This window comes from Harpia harpyja, chromosome 3, assembly GCF_026419915.1.
Source record: "Harpia harpyja isolate bHarHar1 chromosome 3, bHarHar1 primary haplotype, whole genome shotgun sequence".
Taxonomy (NCBI): domain Eukaryota; kingdom Metazoa; phylum Chordata; class Aves; order Accipitriformes; family Accipitridae; genus Harpia; species Harpia harpyja.
Window position 1 is genome coordinate 54,213,543 of NC_068942.1, and position 17,267 is coordinate 54,230,809.

General features: G+C 47.8%; 1 protein-coding gene and 1 long non-coding RNA gene across 4 annotated transcripts; both read right to left on the minus strand.

The window, feature by feature from the left end:
• Positions 1-768: 768 nt before the first annotated feature.
• On the minus strand, positions 769-6,557 carry CFL2 (cofilin 2). Of its 2 annotated transcripts, none has more exons than XM_052782594.1 (4): positions 6,428-6,557; positions 4,632-4,939; positions 4,455-4,531; positions 769-4,363 (listed from the first exon to the last, which is right to left on the minus strand). In XM_052782594.1, the coding sequence occupies exons 1-4, from the start codon at positions 6,428-6,430 to the stop codon at positions 4,251-4,253; spliced, it is 501 nt and encodes a 166-aa protein (XP_052638554.1). In that variant the 5' UTR covers positions 6,431-6,557; the 3' UTR covers positions 769-4,250. The 2 variants fall into 2 exon arrangements, with proteins under 2 accessions (XP_052638554.1, XP_052638555.1); XM_052782595.1 differs by lacking the exon at positions 6,428-6,557 and adding an exon at positions 5,067-5,213.
• Positions 6,558-8,105: 1,548 nt separating this feature from the next.
• LOC128139753 (uncharacterized) lies at positions 8,106-10,839 on the minus strand. 2 transcript variants are annotated; one of them, XR_008234501.1, is made up of 2 exons: positions 9,534-10,839; positions 8,106-9,018 (listed from the first exon to the last, which is right to left on the minus strand). It is a non-coding gene; the product is annotated as an uncharacterized LOC128139753 (long non-coding RNA). The 2 variants fall into 2 exon arrangements; XR_008234502.1 differs by having other exon boundaries at positions 8,106-9,054.
• Between the last annotated feature and the right edge of the window lie 6,428 nt (positions 10,840-17,267).

Genomic DNA, 17,267 nt, shown 5'->3' on the forward strand with positions numbered 1-17,267 from the left:
TGCCCAAATTCAATAGGGTGTCAAGCACCAGATATGAATATAGTAAGAATAGAACGTTTCTTAACTAAGCAGTAATTTGTATAAAAATACTTAATTTCAGAAAGAGATCTTTCCCTCATTTTTAATGCATATTCTCATATATGTCCCCTATAGCCACATAGAAAGCTTATGTTAGGTAAACACTAAAAAGATTGTTAATCCACAGTGTAAAAGCCTGTCTTCTCCAGAGAATCCAATGAAGCTGTTTCTTGACAGCTTTGTTCACAAAATTAACTCTCTTCCAGTTAAGCTATTCCTAGATCCAAGAAATTTTACATTGAGAGATACCACTGATACCAAAAAGATAATCTTTTGATAATTCTTCGGAGAGTCACCTTTTTCACACTGAATCAGCTCACTTTCTTCCAAGTATTAAAAATGATTTGTCAGTGTAAAGATACTTTTTGCTACCTTTTAAAAAAAAAAAACCAACCACCCAATTTTCTGAACATAGGAGCTGGGACCCAACACAAGAAAAAGGTTATCCGGCACCAACCCACTAAAAACATTTTTAAGCCTACCTCCAGAACCACTGGTGCTGGCTCTTCCTACAGCTAGGTATTGAACTGAACAGGCTGTGGGTGAAACCCATTACAAAAATGCGCATATTCCACACACTTACTCCATGATCTCTCCTTTCAGAGTGTCTGGGCTGCTCCCAATCCAAAGACATCAGCAAAGCGATTAGCATAGGTGCTGCCTAGCACACAAACAAACTCAACATCTGAAGACATTTAAATTAATTTTATTTATACCAGAATTTCAAAATCAGAAATATTTCAAAGAAATTCAATACTTATAGACAGGTGCTACATTGATGATCTTTCATCCACCATTAGTGCCGTGTTTTCACTCTACAATCATTAACTTGCCACCACAAACTAAGGGGAACTTACAGAAGTTTATAAAAAAATAGGCAGACATGAAAATTTGGTTTATACTGGAATTGGCATAAGAGAGTAAAGCTTATTATCAAATTGTGGCAATTGCTGTATTCCATCACTTGTTCTGAGGGAATGGTACAGCAGAAAAAGACTCTTCCACTCAGGGAAACACTTCGGGTCTAACTGAACATACTCAAAATCCATTTAATGATCTGACTAGGAGTGATTCTTACACTCAAGTCCATATAAATTTAGGCTTTGCATTTCTGAAATCGCCACAAGCATAAACCTCACCTACTCACCCTGGTCTTGGACCGATTTCCCTTTTTGGAGAAATCAAACCTGCATGTCTATACCTCTTCCAGAATTTACCAAATCAAACAAAGCAACTGCTGGTTTTGAAGTATTTTTTTTTTTTTAGAAGAAGAAAAATGCCATTTCTGCACAAGCTACTCTCATGAAAATTTTATTTAACATTTCTTTATCAATAAAATAACTGAAGCCAAGATACCCCAAAGTCACATCTACACGGAGATACACAGAAGATATTCAACTTGAGAGGATTTTCCTCCACTTCTCGATCACAATGAGGCCCTCACCATTTTGCATAATGACAGAAAACAACAGCTGACAAACCATTTTGGAACAGATGCCAGCTGTCTCTCATTTGTTTTATAATTCAAACAGTAACAGTTCTGTAGCACTTTATTGTTTTGTTTTGTTTTTTTAAAAGCAAGCCATCTGAATTGGACCTCACATCAGTCAGTCAGTCAGTCATTTCAAGAACAAACTGAAGGCAGGCTGATCCTTCTGGATCCAAAACTTGTTTTGGTAGGAATCTTACATAAATACAGTTTGTGCTTCAATTTTATATCTACTTGGACTGAGTGAATATACACCTAAGCTAGTTTAAAAAAAAACCACAAAACTAACCTTTAATATTCAACTTAGAAGCCACAGACATCTTTCCAGACTGTTTGCAGCAGACACAAACAATAAATTTAAACACAGTACTGCTTAAAAAAGTTTACTGTCTAAAATGAAATTCAAATGGGTTTATTAAAATTTACCATTTTCAGTTTTGGCTTTTTCTAAAGAAACCATTTATACCTTGTGAAAAATCAGTTAAAAGATCATTTCATTATACTGTACTGAACTCAAGTCAAACATAAAGCACAAAGTAGATCTTTACATTAAACTGGGCTTTGCACACAACGTGAATAATCAGAAATAGACTATTTTGAGGAATAAAAAGATTTTTTTTTTTATCTAGACAACATGCATACCATCAGTTACTTCTCAACCTTACAAGGTACCTGAAAGGAGAGTTTTGCAGAACAAAACCAAGACTCATTAATACACTTAGTAAGTCAGTGGTCATCATGCCTTTTTAGTTAAATTCTAGCAAAGTTTAGTCTACATAGAACAGCTAACACAATGAGGTGTGCAAGTCATAGGGATAGCCAGAAGCCTGAAACAAAGTCTTAAAGTTCTACTAGACAAGAGAGCCTAAACACAGTACCACTAGGTTATTTAAACTATTAAAAAAAAAAACAACCCCAAATATTTTGAATATTATCCGCTTCCTTGTTGAAAAAGGGCTATGGACTGAACATAAAGGGCCCGTATTTAACAGATCCACAGTTCTACTCTACCAACTTTTTAAAATAAGGTAATGATAAAGAGCATTCCTTCTAGCAGCATGCACAGTTCAGCTGCAAGTGGCTGCCTAACAGCGCTCCTTTATGCATACCAGAAGAATCATGTCCAGTTTTGCCATTTGTGGATAACGATGACAAGATACAAAAGCATGTGTTTGCCATAAATAGCTCTGGCTAACGGAGGATTGCTCACACAGAGCAGATCAAATTCTCTATAAGGAGAGCATTATTTGGCTCCCAGCCAGAACATGTCCCCGATGCAAGCCTCAGTAGTGGCAAACACTTTCCAGTTCTATTTACATAGAAGCTAACAAGTAGAACAGTTCATTTAGCCTATTTCTTGTACCAAGTCCATCCTAACTGCAACACTGAAGAAACAGAAGTTATTTACCGGCTTCATATTCTGCATATAACTGTCATTACACATCATCTTACTGAAAAAGATGGCAAGCTGTAAGATTTCGTGCAAGGTTTTACTCTGACATGTAGAACTTTAAGAACATTCAGGTACAAAACACACTGCATACTTAATTACTTCGTATTTTTATGTTTCTGACACAAGTGTTTCATGGAACTAATGGTCTCTAGTAGTGGTAGCTTCTTTACTTTTAACAGTAAACTAGGATCAGGTCCTTTATCAAATGATCAGAACAGAGCCACAAAGTATTGTAAAGCAGTGCCTAAATCATGATTAGGAATGAAAAACTTGCATTATTTAAGATGAGATTAATGATTGTTTATCTTTACAATACTTTCCACAGAAGAAGTTATTTGAAATATGCTTAAACATACTTAAAAACTCTATTTTCCAATGAAAACAAGGCAACGTTCTGTAATAAGCCACAAGTTTTATTGCAACGTGGCCAGTTTTTGATCTCGAAAAACAATGTTCCATTTAAGGCTCTTTTTAATACAGAAATTGCCACCATGACTGATGTTTTACAAAACTTTAGTGTTTCAAGACTCACATGGTAAACAAGATAACTTCTACTCCTGTTCAGTAGTGTACATTCAATGGAAAACAAAAGGCATCATAACAGCTACTTCATTTATAAAGATATGCATGTAACAGGAATGAAACTGAGGTACTACAATAATTTGATGACACAGTTACAGCAACTTAATTGGCATTCCTTTGGGGGGAGGGCGGGTCAAACATGTTACAAAAAAGTGCTTTAAATGCATAGTGTTGTGTGCTGCCATGTCACAAAAATAGGCTTGTCAAGGCAGGTGAGGTGTATGAATGCACAAGAGCCTCATGGAACTGCAATCAAGTGCAACTGTAAGTAATACTGTATAGAGTCTACCATCCGACCAGTGGACAATACTTTCAAGGCATTCAATGAGCTTACCCTTTGCTGTCTGCTAGACTATTCACATTAACTATCACATTCATTGTACACGTTGCAAGGAATGCCTGCAACGTCAGTTTTGGCTAAGAGTATGACGTGAAAGCATTCCTTGGATCCTACATAAAACTACCAGGATTAAACAGTCTAATGGCAATCACTGGTAGACTGCTTAACAATGACACCTCCTTCAGGGGCATTAGGGAAGGGACTTATTTTTTTGAGGAAGGAAGGGGACAGGGAGACTAATACTATTCCAATTGAACGAACTGCAGAAATGGAAGCTCCTTAGATCCAGATGGCACTTGTCTGTCTTTTTATAAGGGTTTTCCTTCAAGTGAAACTACCACATTGCCTCCCAGTTTCTCTCCAAGTGTTGAACGGTCCTTAATATCATCCAAACCATTTACTTGCCACTCATGTTTAATACCTGAAAGACAGACAGACAACAACGTACTTGTGAGAACCTCGACATCGAAACAGCATTATAATTAATGAGCAAAACATTTTTAGGTCTGTACCTGTAAATTTCTTTTTAATGGCATCTTTAGAGCTTGCGTAGATCATCTTGCTTTTTAAAGGTGCACTTTCAGGAGCCCTTTAAAGGAAAGAAGAAAACCACAACAAAACAGTTATTCAGCCACCCAGCGTTAACTCCAGAACATTCAATTTTAACAGGAGGCTTTGCTTTTACACACCAGAATATAAATACCAGGTCTTCTTTCTTAGATTCCTTTGTCTCATATGTGGCATCATACAAAGCGTATCGGCAATCGTTCAAAGGTAGCAACTTCACAAAGGCTGTATAGGGGTCCTCCACGGTATCTCCAATGTCACCAACCAGTATCTGCTTTGACTCCTCTACAATTATTTGTTTTTTGTCATCACTTAAGCAGAAAAGAACAGCTTTCTTTCTTTTTTTAATTTCTTCTGGGGTTGAAGATTTCCTTACTTTCATGTCATTGAAAACCTTTATGACTTCATCATTCACTGTTACTCCAGAAGCCTGTAAAATGAGATCAAAGGAATAATTTAAACAGCAAAAATTAACACTCACTAGAAAAGGTGATAGCCCGCAGCCGTAGATAAAGAAGTCTGCCTGCCCCTGTAAGAATAAAAATACTATACTCAACCTGAACACATTATCTTCTGTGGAGCAGAAGATATAAAGGAGGTGTAAATTCTGTACTCTCTTGTTGCAGATCTCGGTATCTTCCGCTGTGATTCTGGACAGCAGTTTTATACAACTAGGCACACAACCGTACTACTCAAGTAGTCTTCCACTACCTTATCATGCATTTGGCCTATTTGGGAGGAGGAGGAGGAGAGCCGGGGGACGACACACTGGACATCGGAGAGGAGTTTGTAGGTTTGGGTTGGGATGGAGGGTGCGTTTTTTTGTTTGGTTTTTTTTTAGCGGAACAAACGCTACAGCAGCAGCTCACATCCAGCACCATCATGACTCTCATTTTGCTGCGTGATGAAAGGCTCTACAAGCAGCAGAAATGTTTTCTGCATTGTGTCAGCTTCAACACCGCGCTTTAAAAACTCCTGAATTCTACTTCGTGCTGCTGCACAAGTACTGCTCGGCTGCTCTTCCTTCATACAAAAATACCAGTTACTATGTGTACAGCTCCCCATAAGGCTCACAAGCCCTTCAAAACCCGAGCCTAAACCCAGCACGAAAACGGAACACCGACAGGGCAAACGGGGTGCTCACGGCAAAGAGAAAATAATTTCGCAAGCCCCTCTGCGAGCCGGCGAGCCAAACCCATCCGCAGCGCCCTTGCTCTCGGCCCAACAATTCCATCCGAAGAGGCGGGCGCCGCCAGCGCAGGCTCTCCGGGGGAGGCAGGTGCGCGGCTCGCTGGGAGCCGCCGGCTTTGTCCCCGGGGGCGCCCGCCGGCCCCCGCTCCCGGCTTTGTTCGCGGGGACGGCGTTCGCCCCAGGGGACCGGCCGTCCCGCCGCCCCCCGCCCCCCAGCCCCGCTCTCCGCCACCCTCGCTCCCGCCCCGGCGCTTCCCGCCGGTCGCCCCCGGCCGCCCCGCTCCTCCGCCGGCCGGGGACACCCCCTCGGGCCCGCGCCCGGGCCCGCCGCCGGGCCCCGGGCGGGCCGCAGCAGCCCCTCTCCCCGCGCCCGCCGGCGCCCGGCGCCCGGCCCCCCGCCCCTCGCAGCCGCGCACCGACCGGCGCTCGCACGGCCGGGCGATGCCGCAGGGAGCGCTGCGCCGCCCGGCCGGCCCCGACCGCCGGCCCCCGGCCCCGCCGCGGCCCGCCCCGCCGCCCGCTCCTGCCCCGCGGCCGCTCCCACCGCCCCTTCCCCCCGCACCCGGCTAAAATTAGACTAAAATGGCCGCCGGAGGCCGCCGCGCCGGGCCGCGCCGCGCCGGGCCTGCTCAGCCCGGCCCCGCGCCCCGCCGGGCCGCGCTGCCGCTGCCTCGCCGCCGGCCACTCCCGCCGCCCTCCCCGCTCGGCCGCGCCGCGCCGCCCTTACCATGGCGCCGGGTCCCGGGGCGGCGGCGGCTGCCTGCGGTGCGGGGCTGCTGCACGCAGGAGAGCGGAGCGGAGCGGAGCGCTGGGGGCGAGGCGGGCGGGGACTCGGGCCGGGCGGGGGATGAGCCGCGGCGGCCGGGGAGGGCCGGTCACATGGGCCGCGCCGCCACCACGTGCCGCCGGGCCGGGCCGCGCCGCGCCGGGCCGCCCCCCCGCGGGGCAGGGCAGGGCCGGGCCGGGCCGGGCCGGGCCTGCGGGCGGCGGGGCCCGGCCGCCCTGCCACCCCCTCGCCCCCGCGGCGGGGCCCGGCCCGGCGGGGCCCGGCCCGGCGGCGCCCGGCCGGTGGCGCGGCGCGGGGAGGCGCCGCCGCTGCCCCGCGGGTGCGGCTGGAAGCGCCCAGGCGGCCGCCTCGGCCCCGCAGCCCCCGGCGTCCCCCCGCTAGGCCGGCCCCAGGCCTACCCCGGCGGGTCGCCGGCCGTCGAGGGGGCGATGCAGCCCCTCGGCCCGGCGCGGAGCAGAAGCAGCCGGTCGGGGCGCGATGGCGGCAGGGCTCCTTCTGGAGCCAGGCGGGGCTGCCCCGAGCGCGGCGGCTCCCGGCCCTGCCCCGCACCTCCTGCCCGGCGCCGCTGCCTTTGCCAGGGTGCTTTGCACTGCTCCGGAGTCACGGCCGTGGCGTCGGCCGCCTCTTGACGCTTCAGGGCCGAGCGCCGTCTGTCCGCCTGCACCCCCCGACAAGGCGGCACGGGGGACGTTCTGCGGTTGCTGTGTGCCACAGCTCCTTGTCCTCCGGCGGAACGGGAGCCGTGCTGCTGCCGCGCCTGCCTTGTCTCTGTGGGGAAAGGCCCGGGGGGGGCCTGGCGCAGAGACAGCACCTGTGGTTTTGAAAGAGCTGCTCAGGCGGTGGGGTGGAACACCGCACGCAAGGCGGAAGGAGCAGCATTAAAAGAGGGGAAGGTGACTTACAGGAAAACGAGGAAGGATAACCTTCCCGAGGGTGTTCCACTTGTCCATACTGAGCTGGACAGGGATTCAGGCACAGCACACCAAACATGGAGCATTCTGCCTCTGGCCCATCCAAGTGGACAAGAGGGTTGTCGGTGCTGCGCGGCTTTCTGCTCCCCAGACTGGTGTGCCTGAAAACCAAGAGATCCTAAACATGGAGGATCTCAAAACAGCTGTACGAGGTAGCACGCAGCTGCATCGTGGCCGGTCAGCTGCCTCTCCCCGAAACACCTGAATTGCTAATAGTACCTTGGTGGAAACCAGCAAACTAGAGTTTGTCAGCATGCATGTATATACATACATGCATACATACATATATACATATTTCACACTGCATGGCATGAGGGATGTGGGTTTTTTTCCCCTTTCTCCATTACTATATGCTCTTGGCCACCTTGACCGGATGAGCCACTATGTTTCCAATCTCCTATTTGAGTTACATCCCGCCCTCTCTGTATGCAGAATTCAAGACTGAATGGCATGCATCCATATTCAAAATTTGGCCCATCAGCCTTGAAATCGCTAACCTGGAGCTATATTACCCTTCAGCTCCTTACAGCCACCCATTCAGGACTCCCCACCGCCACTGAGCTGAAAACATCAAGAGTATTAGACTCAGCGTTTTTCCAGCTGATGGCCACTTGTTCACTCTTACTGCTTGTTCAGTGCCAGCAGTGTGGGAGCCAGGAAAGAGTACCTTTATTGCGTATTTGCATTTAAAGAGTCAGCCATTACCCAATTCAGTTTTCAAATACAGTATGTGCTGCTTTTTGATCAAACAAGCTAGGATAGGTGAAAATTGTTATGGGAATTAATAGCACAAATCCTAAACCGGATAACTCTCAAGACACAGTTTTATGCTTGGCTTAAACCAACATAAGTCCCCGGGAGTGTCTTGACAGCCCCATTTCTGGGCATCTGCTGCTGTTGCACAGCTTCATGGACTGGGGTGGACGTTAAGCGGTTTCAGATCCTCTTTGTCAGGATGGTTTAATGTCTCCCAAAACAGCCTTCCCGACGCTGCAGCATGTCATGGCACGCTGTGCCTGCTCAGTGTCCCAAACGGAGGTCCGCGTCCTTGCAGCCATGCACAATGTCGGGAGGCCGCTGTGGCAAATAGCAGCATGGGGGTTCCTTTGTCTTTGCAAGCAGATGCAGCTGTGCGCGTGTGCAGTACATCCTCCAGTGCCAGTGACCATGGTCGCTGCCACGGGCTCAGCAGGCTTCTTCAACACTTGTACAATACTATGAAACCGCTGTGTGTCATTGCCCTAATCCTGTGCCCTTGCAGTGCATCCTCAGCCACCCACACGGGGCCTCTGCACTGCATATCCCAGGCTTGTAAAACGAAAGGTTGAGAAAGAGTTACCAGCTCCAGAGTTGCACGACTGGGTAGATGCTCCAGGGATGACAACTCCAAGACTGTGCATGACTCACCCTCCGTCTTTACTACCATGGAAACTGAATAATGAATCAGAAGTGCTTGTTATTCTCTTCACCTCCCAAGGTGCATACCTGAGGCACACAGGGCTACCGCTGCACCTCACTGACGGGCACCTGGCAGTTGTCAGAGTACAGAAGAAGCAAGGGCTGAAGAAGGAGTATTTCATGACTTTATAGAAATCTCTGAGAAAGAAATGCGTTTACCAGAAACAGAGAGCATTTCTCAGGGGTGAAAAACAGGTCACAGGTAAAGAGAAAGGGGCTTCTCATTTTCAAGAAAATGAACGATGGACTCCCGGTGGCTGCAGCGATCAGGGAAGGAACTTGTGATAGAGCCCAGTGGTGACCTTGGAGGCCACAGAAATGGCCAGTATCCAGCCAAGAGCAATAATGACCAAGCAAATCTTATTGCTGGAGCACACTCAGACAAAGCTGGTTCCCCACCGTGGCATCTTGCTGCACTCAGGAGGCATCGAGTTTCACTACCGTTGTGCCACAAGACCTGCATCCCACCAAGCACCACCGAAATAGCCCTATGATTCAGAGAGTCCAGCAGCAGCAGCACTAAAAGCTTTGTGAATGATACCCTATGCGGAGCACATGCATCTGAGGAAGCCCTCCAAGCCTCCCCTCACCCTCTGTGGATGGAAGCAATGACTCACCATGAAGCAGAAGGCACTGTTTGTTCGGATTCCACTCCTGGATGCTCATTAGTGCGAAGTGGTTATAATGAACTAAGTTGCCTTATGCATTGAAGCTCTCTGAAATCATAGTCCTTTCCTTCTGCATGCTGTACCTCCTCTGTGCTTCTCTGTCAATGTCACTAAATTCAACATTATCATTTCAGCCTCATTTCCCGTGGAAGCAAGGCCTCTGCTTGGCCTCCTCGGGCATCTCCTCTGTCACTTGGGCTAGTCCTTGTCCCAGTGACTTTTTAACTTGTTAGCTTATTTGAGTTAAATCTGGCAGAAGGATAGAGGTCGCAAAAGTAATTAAGATCCTTAATTAAGTAATTAAGTTTCATGAAATAATTCGAGATAGAAGAAAGTGGGGCTGTATGCCTACCAGTTCAACTCAGGAACTTGTTGGTTTCCGCTAGGAGACATCAGATCTGTTATGGTGTAGCCAGATTACATTCAGGAGGACTACAAAGGGAAAGCAGAGGAACTTGCGTAGGTGTACATTGAAAGTCTTAATACTGTTCAGTTAGAAAAAATTAATCTTTCAAGAGAGAGAAATCCATAGGAAACTCCATTTGATGAGATCTGTTGCTCAGGGCACTTCCTTTCCCCCTTTGCTCTCTTGCGTACCTCTGGAAAACATCCAGTTTCGCTCCAACAGTTCTGTATTTTCAGTGGGAGTGCAAAGAATGCCGGATAAAATCTTAACTTCTCGTAATGTAAGTGAGCATTAGAGAAAAACCCAGTGAAAGGCAAACACTGAGTTTTTACGTCTTCCCTTACACCGCAGATACATTTCTTTTAGAAAACTATACGGTAAATATATTTGACTGTAAGCGGTGGATCCTAGCGCGATTTTGCTGCAAGTTAGCAAGACTTGCGGTGCCTCCCATGCGCGCTAATCCTGGGAGCGTGCAGCGAGGGGCCGGACGCGTGTGCTGGCGTGGAGCAGGGATCCCCAGCAAGCCCTGCTGTCGGACCAGGAGGCAGATTCCCCCCCCTAAGGGAAGCTGCGGCTCCACCCTCCCTGGCAGGGTCCCTTCTGCCGGCTTAAGCAGCCTCTTCCACCGGTCGGGTCCCAAAATCCCTCTGGGGCTCCAAGCTATCAGTCACCTTCTTAACGGCTTGGGCAGGGCTGAGGACGAGCGGGGTGCTGGCCGCCGCTCCCGAAGGAGTGCGGCCGCGCCTGCTGGCCTTTGCCCGCCGCGGAGACGGGAGCGCGCCGTGCCCGTTGCGTCACCCTCGCCGGGCGCCCCGGCCTCCGTGCCAGGACATTCCTCCGGCTGAGTCACGGTCCGCGCTGCTGCCCCGCTCCCGCCGGGCTCGGCAGCCCCAGCGTGGCCCCCAGGGTGCTGCCAGCCCGCCCGCTGCCGCCCCCGGCGGAGGGGGCTGCCCGCCCGCCCCACCGCCTTCCCCAGCCACCACCCGGGGCTCCAGGGGTCCTCCCCGCCCACCCTCTCGCTGCAGCAAGGAGACGCAGCTGGAGGAGGAGGAGGGCTAAGACTCCCTCGAGGTGCGATGCCGGCCTGAGCGCTGCGATACTTGGGTTGGTTCAGGCAGCCCCTTTCCCTGCCAAGTGGAGCTGCTTTTCTGACTGTGCAGCGACGTGGCTGAAGAAAAGCCCCCCCCTCTTTTTTTCTCCCTTGGAAAGCTCTTCGGCCATCCGCGTTCCCCGGCCGAGGTCACCTTACGGCCCCACGCCAGGCGAGCAGGCAGAGGAGGCGGGAGGGAGCGGCGTAAGCCGGACACGGCCGGCCGGCGCGGATGCTCGAGGGGCAGCAGCCACGTGGCCTTTTGGGGCAGGGTGGAATTCCCCCCCTCTCCCGCCGCGACTCTCAGCGCCATGCTGGTAAGTCACACGTGCCGGTGAATCATAACGCCGGGCAGCCGCTGGCCTGTCATTGGTCAATGGACAATGAAAGAGAGATTTAATTAAAATGTTATGTCTTGTAATGACGTCGTTTTAGGGATGGTATTTAAACATAACAAAAAAGGAAATAAAAATTCCTCCTATGAGAGAAATGTGGAAACTAATGGCAGAAAAATGGCTACACGCAACAAAAAACTCCCCTGAGGTCTAAAATACAGGGAAACTTTGCTCAGCTGTATTAATAAAGACGGAAGATAAAAATTACTTTTAAGTAATTAGCACATATTCGACATCCACAAAGGTTTGCACATTTATAGCACTAGAAAAAGTAACTACTATTTACCCTGCTAGCCTTCATAAATTCCTGTAAACCCTGCAAAATGCATTTTCCCCATGAGCAGTTTCTTCCCAAGTCTCTCTTCTTGCTGCCTCGTGTTCACAGCTGAGATAAACTTACAGCATAACCTCAGGTAAGGAAGGATTTACAAGATCAGCCACTGACTATTATCAATTATTCAGTTTATTCACTTTTTTTTCAGACAACTTTCACTTCCATGGTAAAGACGGTCTTTTTTTTTTTTTTTGCTTCTACCTGTAGCATTTTTATTCCAAGGTCTCAAGGCTTTTTATTAAAACTGTTAATGAAGTATCCCTGTCTGATGAGTATTATTTATCGTGTTCGATGGGTTGCCTGGGGTCACCCAGGAAGACTGTGGTGAGCCCAGGCACAGAGCATGGAGGCTTGGATCCCCGTCCCTGCTTTAAACCCTAGACCATCCTTCCTCCTAAGGAAGGAAATGTAGGTCAGTGTAGTGGGTTGACCCTGGCTGGATGCCAGGTGCCCACCAAAGCCGCTCTATCACTCCCCCTTCTCAGCTGGACAGGGGGGAGAAAATATAACAAAAGGCTTGTGGGTCAAGATAAGGACAGTTTAATAAAGTGAAAACCAAGGTTGCGTGCGAAAGCAAAGAAAAACGAATGATATTATTCTCTACTTCCCATCAGCAGGCGATGTCTGGCCACTTCCTGGGAAGCAGGGCTTCAGTACGCATAGTGGTTGCTCCGGAAGACAAAAATGCCCCCCTTCCTTCTCCCTTTACTTAGCTTTTATATCTGAGCTGATGTCATATGGTATGGAATATCTGTTTGGTTAGTTTAGGTCAGCTGTCCTGGTTATGTCCCCTCCCGAGATCTTGCCCAGCCCCAGCCTGCCATTGAGGGGGGGGCAAAAATGTTGGGGAGACAGCCTTCATGCTGTGCCAGCACTGCTCAGCAGTAGCCAAAACACTGGTGTGTTATCAACACCTTTCTAGCTACTGATGCAGAGCACAGCGCTATGAGGGCTGCTATGGGGAGAATTAACTCCATCTCAGCCAGACCCAATACAGTCAGGCAGAACAATTATTTTCTTGAAACCTCTCTTTCAAGCAAACAGCAAAGTCAGACTTTCCTTCTCAATAAGCATCCTCTGATAACACTGAGTTTGAGGAGTTTGATGTTGGCTATTATTTCCAACTACCAGTGTGTCCGAGACACACATATATCTGTACATACAGTGAAGCAGAACTCCAGCTATATAGCAGACATGGATGCAATATGGTAAATCCAATCTAAAGAGAGGAAATGTAAAAAGGAGCATGATTTTCTGGGAGCACGGTAGTTGCTGTGCATCACAGAATAATGCTTACTACAGTGAAACGGCAAGAAGGGAGCCAAAGTGACCTTTAGAAAACCAGGTGTATATAGCTGACCTATACGCTGGGTCAATAAGTGGGTTAGGGAAAGAACTGCCAGAGTGCTTTGGAAAAATAGGCTGTAACATTGAACATGGTATAGATTTTATTATTTAATTTTTCTGATAAAAGTCCAGAAGTGTTCTTCAAGCAGCCAAAAAGCAATGGCGTAATTTGCTAGATGTATCGGTCACCTGGTAAAACCTCTTCTGGATAACCCATTCCATTCGTGTTCTTGTTTTGTATATGTAACTTTTTCCTATGAAATGAGCTAATGGCAGAGTCCCCTAAAAGCGAAGATCTCTCGCACTAAAAGCATGCCAGCTGTGAAACCAGTATGTAGAAAAAGCAAAATGTTTTCTGGTACTGCCAGCTTGTTTTCAGCTGCAGTACGCTGCTTTTAGTTTGAAATACGTTATTCTTGCTGTCTGTGTCCGCAGCAGAGGAGCTGCTGCACAGAGGAGGGTAGTGCCTGGGAAGTCACGCCTGCGTCCTATTTAGGCACCATTCCCCCAGCCCACGGCATCCACTCACAGCTGCAGATGAACTCAACAGCCTCACACTCCTTCCCGGCACTATTCCAGGACACGCATACGAGTAACGTAGAGGAGGTGCCTTTAATAGTTTTGCTGGTTTCAGTCAGGAATTTCTAGCAGAGCTATAAAACTGGGGTGCCTAAGGTTAGCGGGAATGTTAATGAATGCGATGGTCCCAGGAGGTGCTTCTTCAATAGCAATTTCACCCCTTGCTAACCTCTTCGAGTTTATGACAAAAATTCCCTGCCTTTGCCACCAGAAGAAAGTTGTCTGTTATTACAGTGGGTGTTCAGCACTGTTGTACACCTCGCTCAAGCCATGCGTCTCTTACTGCTGCAATGTCCTTTTGCTATGCACGTGCCTCAGCAGCATTCAACAATTTTTGCTCTTTCTCCCATTTCTTACAAATTGAGTGATAGTCCTTACATTGGCAGTCTCCAAGTTTCTCCCTCCAAGCTTAGGAAGTCCAGTTCTGCTGCCTCTTACACTAGGATGTCAATAGACTTGCCACAGCACAGAAGCATAATTTTTTTGTTTCTTTTTAAAATCAGAATGGAGATAAAAATGTGGTCTGTTATCTTACTCTGTGCTGTGGCTCAACAGTTGGTTCTTCCCTTGCTCACAGTATGTAAAATTTAGTACATAAATATAATAAAACTTACACACAGAAGGAGTAAGGACAACAGTAGTGTCACCAAGATAAAGTCCACATCTACAACTTTCCCAACAGCGGTTTCATCTTGTTTAGGTTTCTGAAAACTTGTTCAGCCACAGAGCAGCGACTCCTCTCAGCAGAAGAGCAGGACAGCTGGAAGGGGTAATTTCTTGAATGGCTTCAGCCTGGTTTGCAGGAGGATGGCTGCCAAAAGTTGGGATGCGGTCAGACGTCTCAGCAGATGGCACAATTTAAACTGGTGCACCTCCAGGAAAAGGCGGCAATGATTTCAGAAAGCTCTTTCCCTTCTGGATAGATGCATGCAGACCTTCAAGATGCTGGGGCTAGCTGGCACGTAAGGAATACAATTCAACTTTTTTACGCTCTTCTTTACAGACGAGCCCCCCAAAACATGGACTCCCCTGAGACAGCCAGGGTTCCTGGTGGGACAAGGAATCCGTGTTTTCCTGTGGCTGGACAAGTGCAGAGCGGCACTGTAACACAGATTGCACACAGATTTTGGGCACTAATCCCAACTCTTGCAGCCTTGGGCTGATTCTGCTAATAACATTCATCGCTTCGTGCTTCCCCTTCTACTGGGGTTATGTCACCGTGTTGGAATAAGGTCCTTGGAAATGGACGGTTTCTAATCATGATCAGCACTTCTATGATATTGTAGGTCTGGTTTAAGGAGACATCTTTGCAATACAAAAAATAATCACCAGGAAAGGATCAAATCCTCTCCAGGAAATGGAGGAAGCCACCACAAAAGTGCCAAGACAGGGGAGATTAATTCATACAGCCTGTTTAGATTGGAAGTTGCAAAGGCCAGACAAAAAGGAGGACAGACACTTTTGGTTCTGAAGTTTTAATACTATTAAAATTGCTCTAGACAGACCTAGGACTCAGTTTGCAGCATTGCATCAGAATGGAAGGAAATTCTGTTTGATGAAGGTTGAAGCTGAGGACCAGTTCTAAGAAACCTCTTTGAAGCAAAAATGGACAACGATGGAAACAAAAGATGCACAGACTAAACCTACTCAAGCATTGCAAAGCCACCTGACAAAGTATGTTGCTTAAAAAGTTGATCTTGCCTCTGAAAACTGCTAAGTTTTTCTTTGTCAGATAGCAATCTAAAAATAAAACATTAGCTAATCCTAACATGCTAAATACACGAGTTGAGATCACTTTCTGGTGGTTGAGGATGGGCTTTAGGATGACTGGGGCACAGGAATATTTATTTATAACCGTCGCTGGATCGTGGAACCTGTCGGTCAGTGTGAAAGTGTCCTCCGGTGACAGCAGTCCTCTCGAGTGGTGCCAGGACTGCAGAACCCAGCATGTGACTGATGGTGGGATCTGCACAGGAATGCTCGCGAAAGGCAACTATGAAGCCCTGATCCCACAGGCAAATCCCCACGCTGCCCAGAATCAAATGTAGAACTGCCATCCAAAACCCAAACGTTTCAGCATCCTGGCTCACATTTCTGCCATTTCGAACACATAATTCACAGCAGCCAAGCCACAGCACAGCCTGTCTCTTCAAAGTCCTTTCCTCTCCAAACTAATTTCATCTGTAAGGCGCTCGGAGGAGGAAAATTGGAAAGCACATCGATTATTATATACATTCTTATAGGACTGTTAATCTAGGAAATAGCTATATAAAGCTGAAGTAAATTGGTAAGCTAAGAATAGCAAACTGACAAAACTCAAGTTGGACTGCGTATTACCCTAGCAGAGCAGGAATGTCCTCTACGAGACAACTTTGTTACAAGGGAAATTACGGCACAAGCGTGCCATTTTCAGTTCCTCCACATGGCACTGTTAAACCAGGCTGTACACAGTGCCAGAGTAACTCTGCGCTGCGACACGATGCTAGCGCAGCGGCACTCCATGACTCGAATAAAGACCCTTTCTTTTGTGGTTCTTTGAAGCAAACCTAAGAAAGGAAAGGCAAACGACTGTAGAGAAGAATAAGTGAAAGCTGATCTTCTGTGGGCAGCGGCCAGTGCTTTGGAGAGCATGCTGTCACGTAACATCCTTGTAGGAAACTTGGCCCAATCAAACATTTCTATCATCAAAAGCGAGTGACCTGAACAGCTGGATGTACTCTGCGAGCAGCGGGGAGGGCGCAGGCAGAGCGCCGGTGCTTGCTGCCTCCTCCCTGCTCTGGCAAAGGGTGAGGGGATCTCGCGTGGGGCCGAGCACCTCCCGCCCCGCCAGCCTCCTGCCATACCCACAGCCTCTCACAAGGCAGCGTCTGATACGCTCCTCTGCTTGCAGGCCCAGAGAACATTTTTTTTCCCCTTCTTCTTTCATACCTAAAAAATTTTAAAGATGGAGTTGCACCTAAAAAAAAAGTAATTTAAAATTAGTTTCAGCACTTTTCCAGAAAAGAAGCCCTACAAATCCAGGAAATTGATATATTACAGTAGAGAAACAAACCCAAAGTTGGCCTCAGTGCACTTTTTGGAAAACATATGCAGCCTGCGGCCTTCTGCCACTGAAAACATTTCAGGTGTAGTTCATGTTGATGTTTAGCATTTTAATGCAGTCCAAATATTAAAAAGCATTGGTTGGGAAAAGCATCTGTTTCACAGAATGCAGCTGTGGGTACGTGGCTGAGGGTGGAGCGATTCACCAACAGCAGATCAGATTTGTTTGATTACTTAAAAAATAAAATCAAGTTTAAATGTGGACCCAGCCGCACGTTGTCACCGAAGCTCAGGCGAGTGGATGCTGCTGGGAGCGGGGGGAGGCAGGAGGAAGCTGGGCTTTGCTCCCAGCACCACTCGTGGCCTAGTAAATCACAGTTTTACCAGGTACTGGAGATGAACCTTTTAAAGACATAAAAGTACAACATTCGTGAATGAGAACCATTATTTTAATACAAAACTTTGCACAAGTATACACACATACATT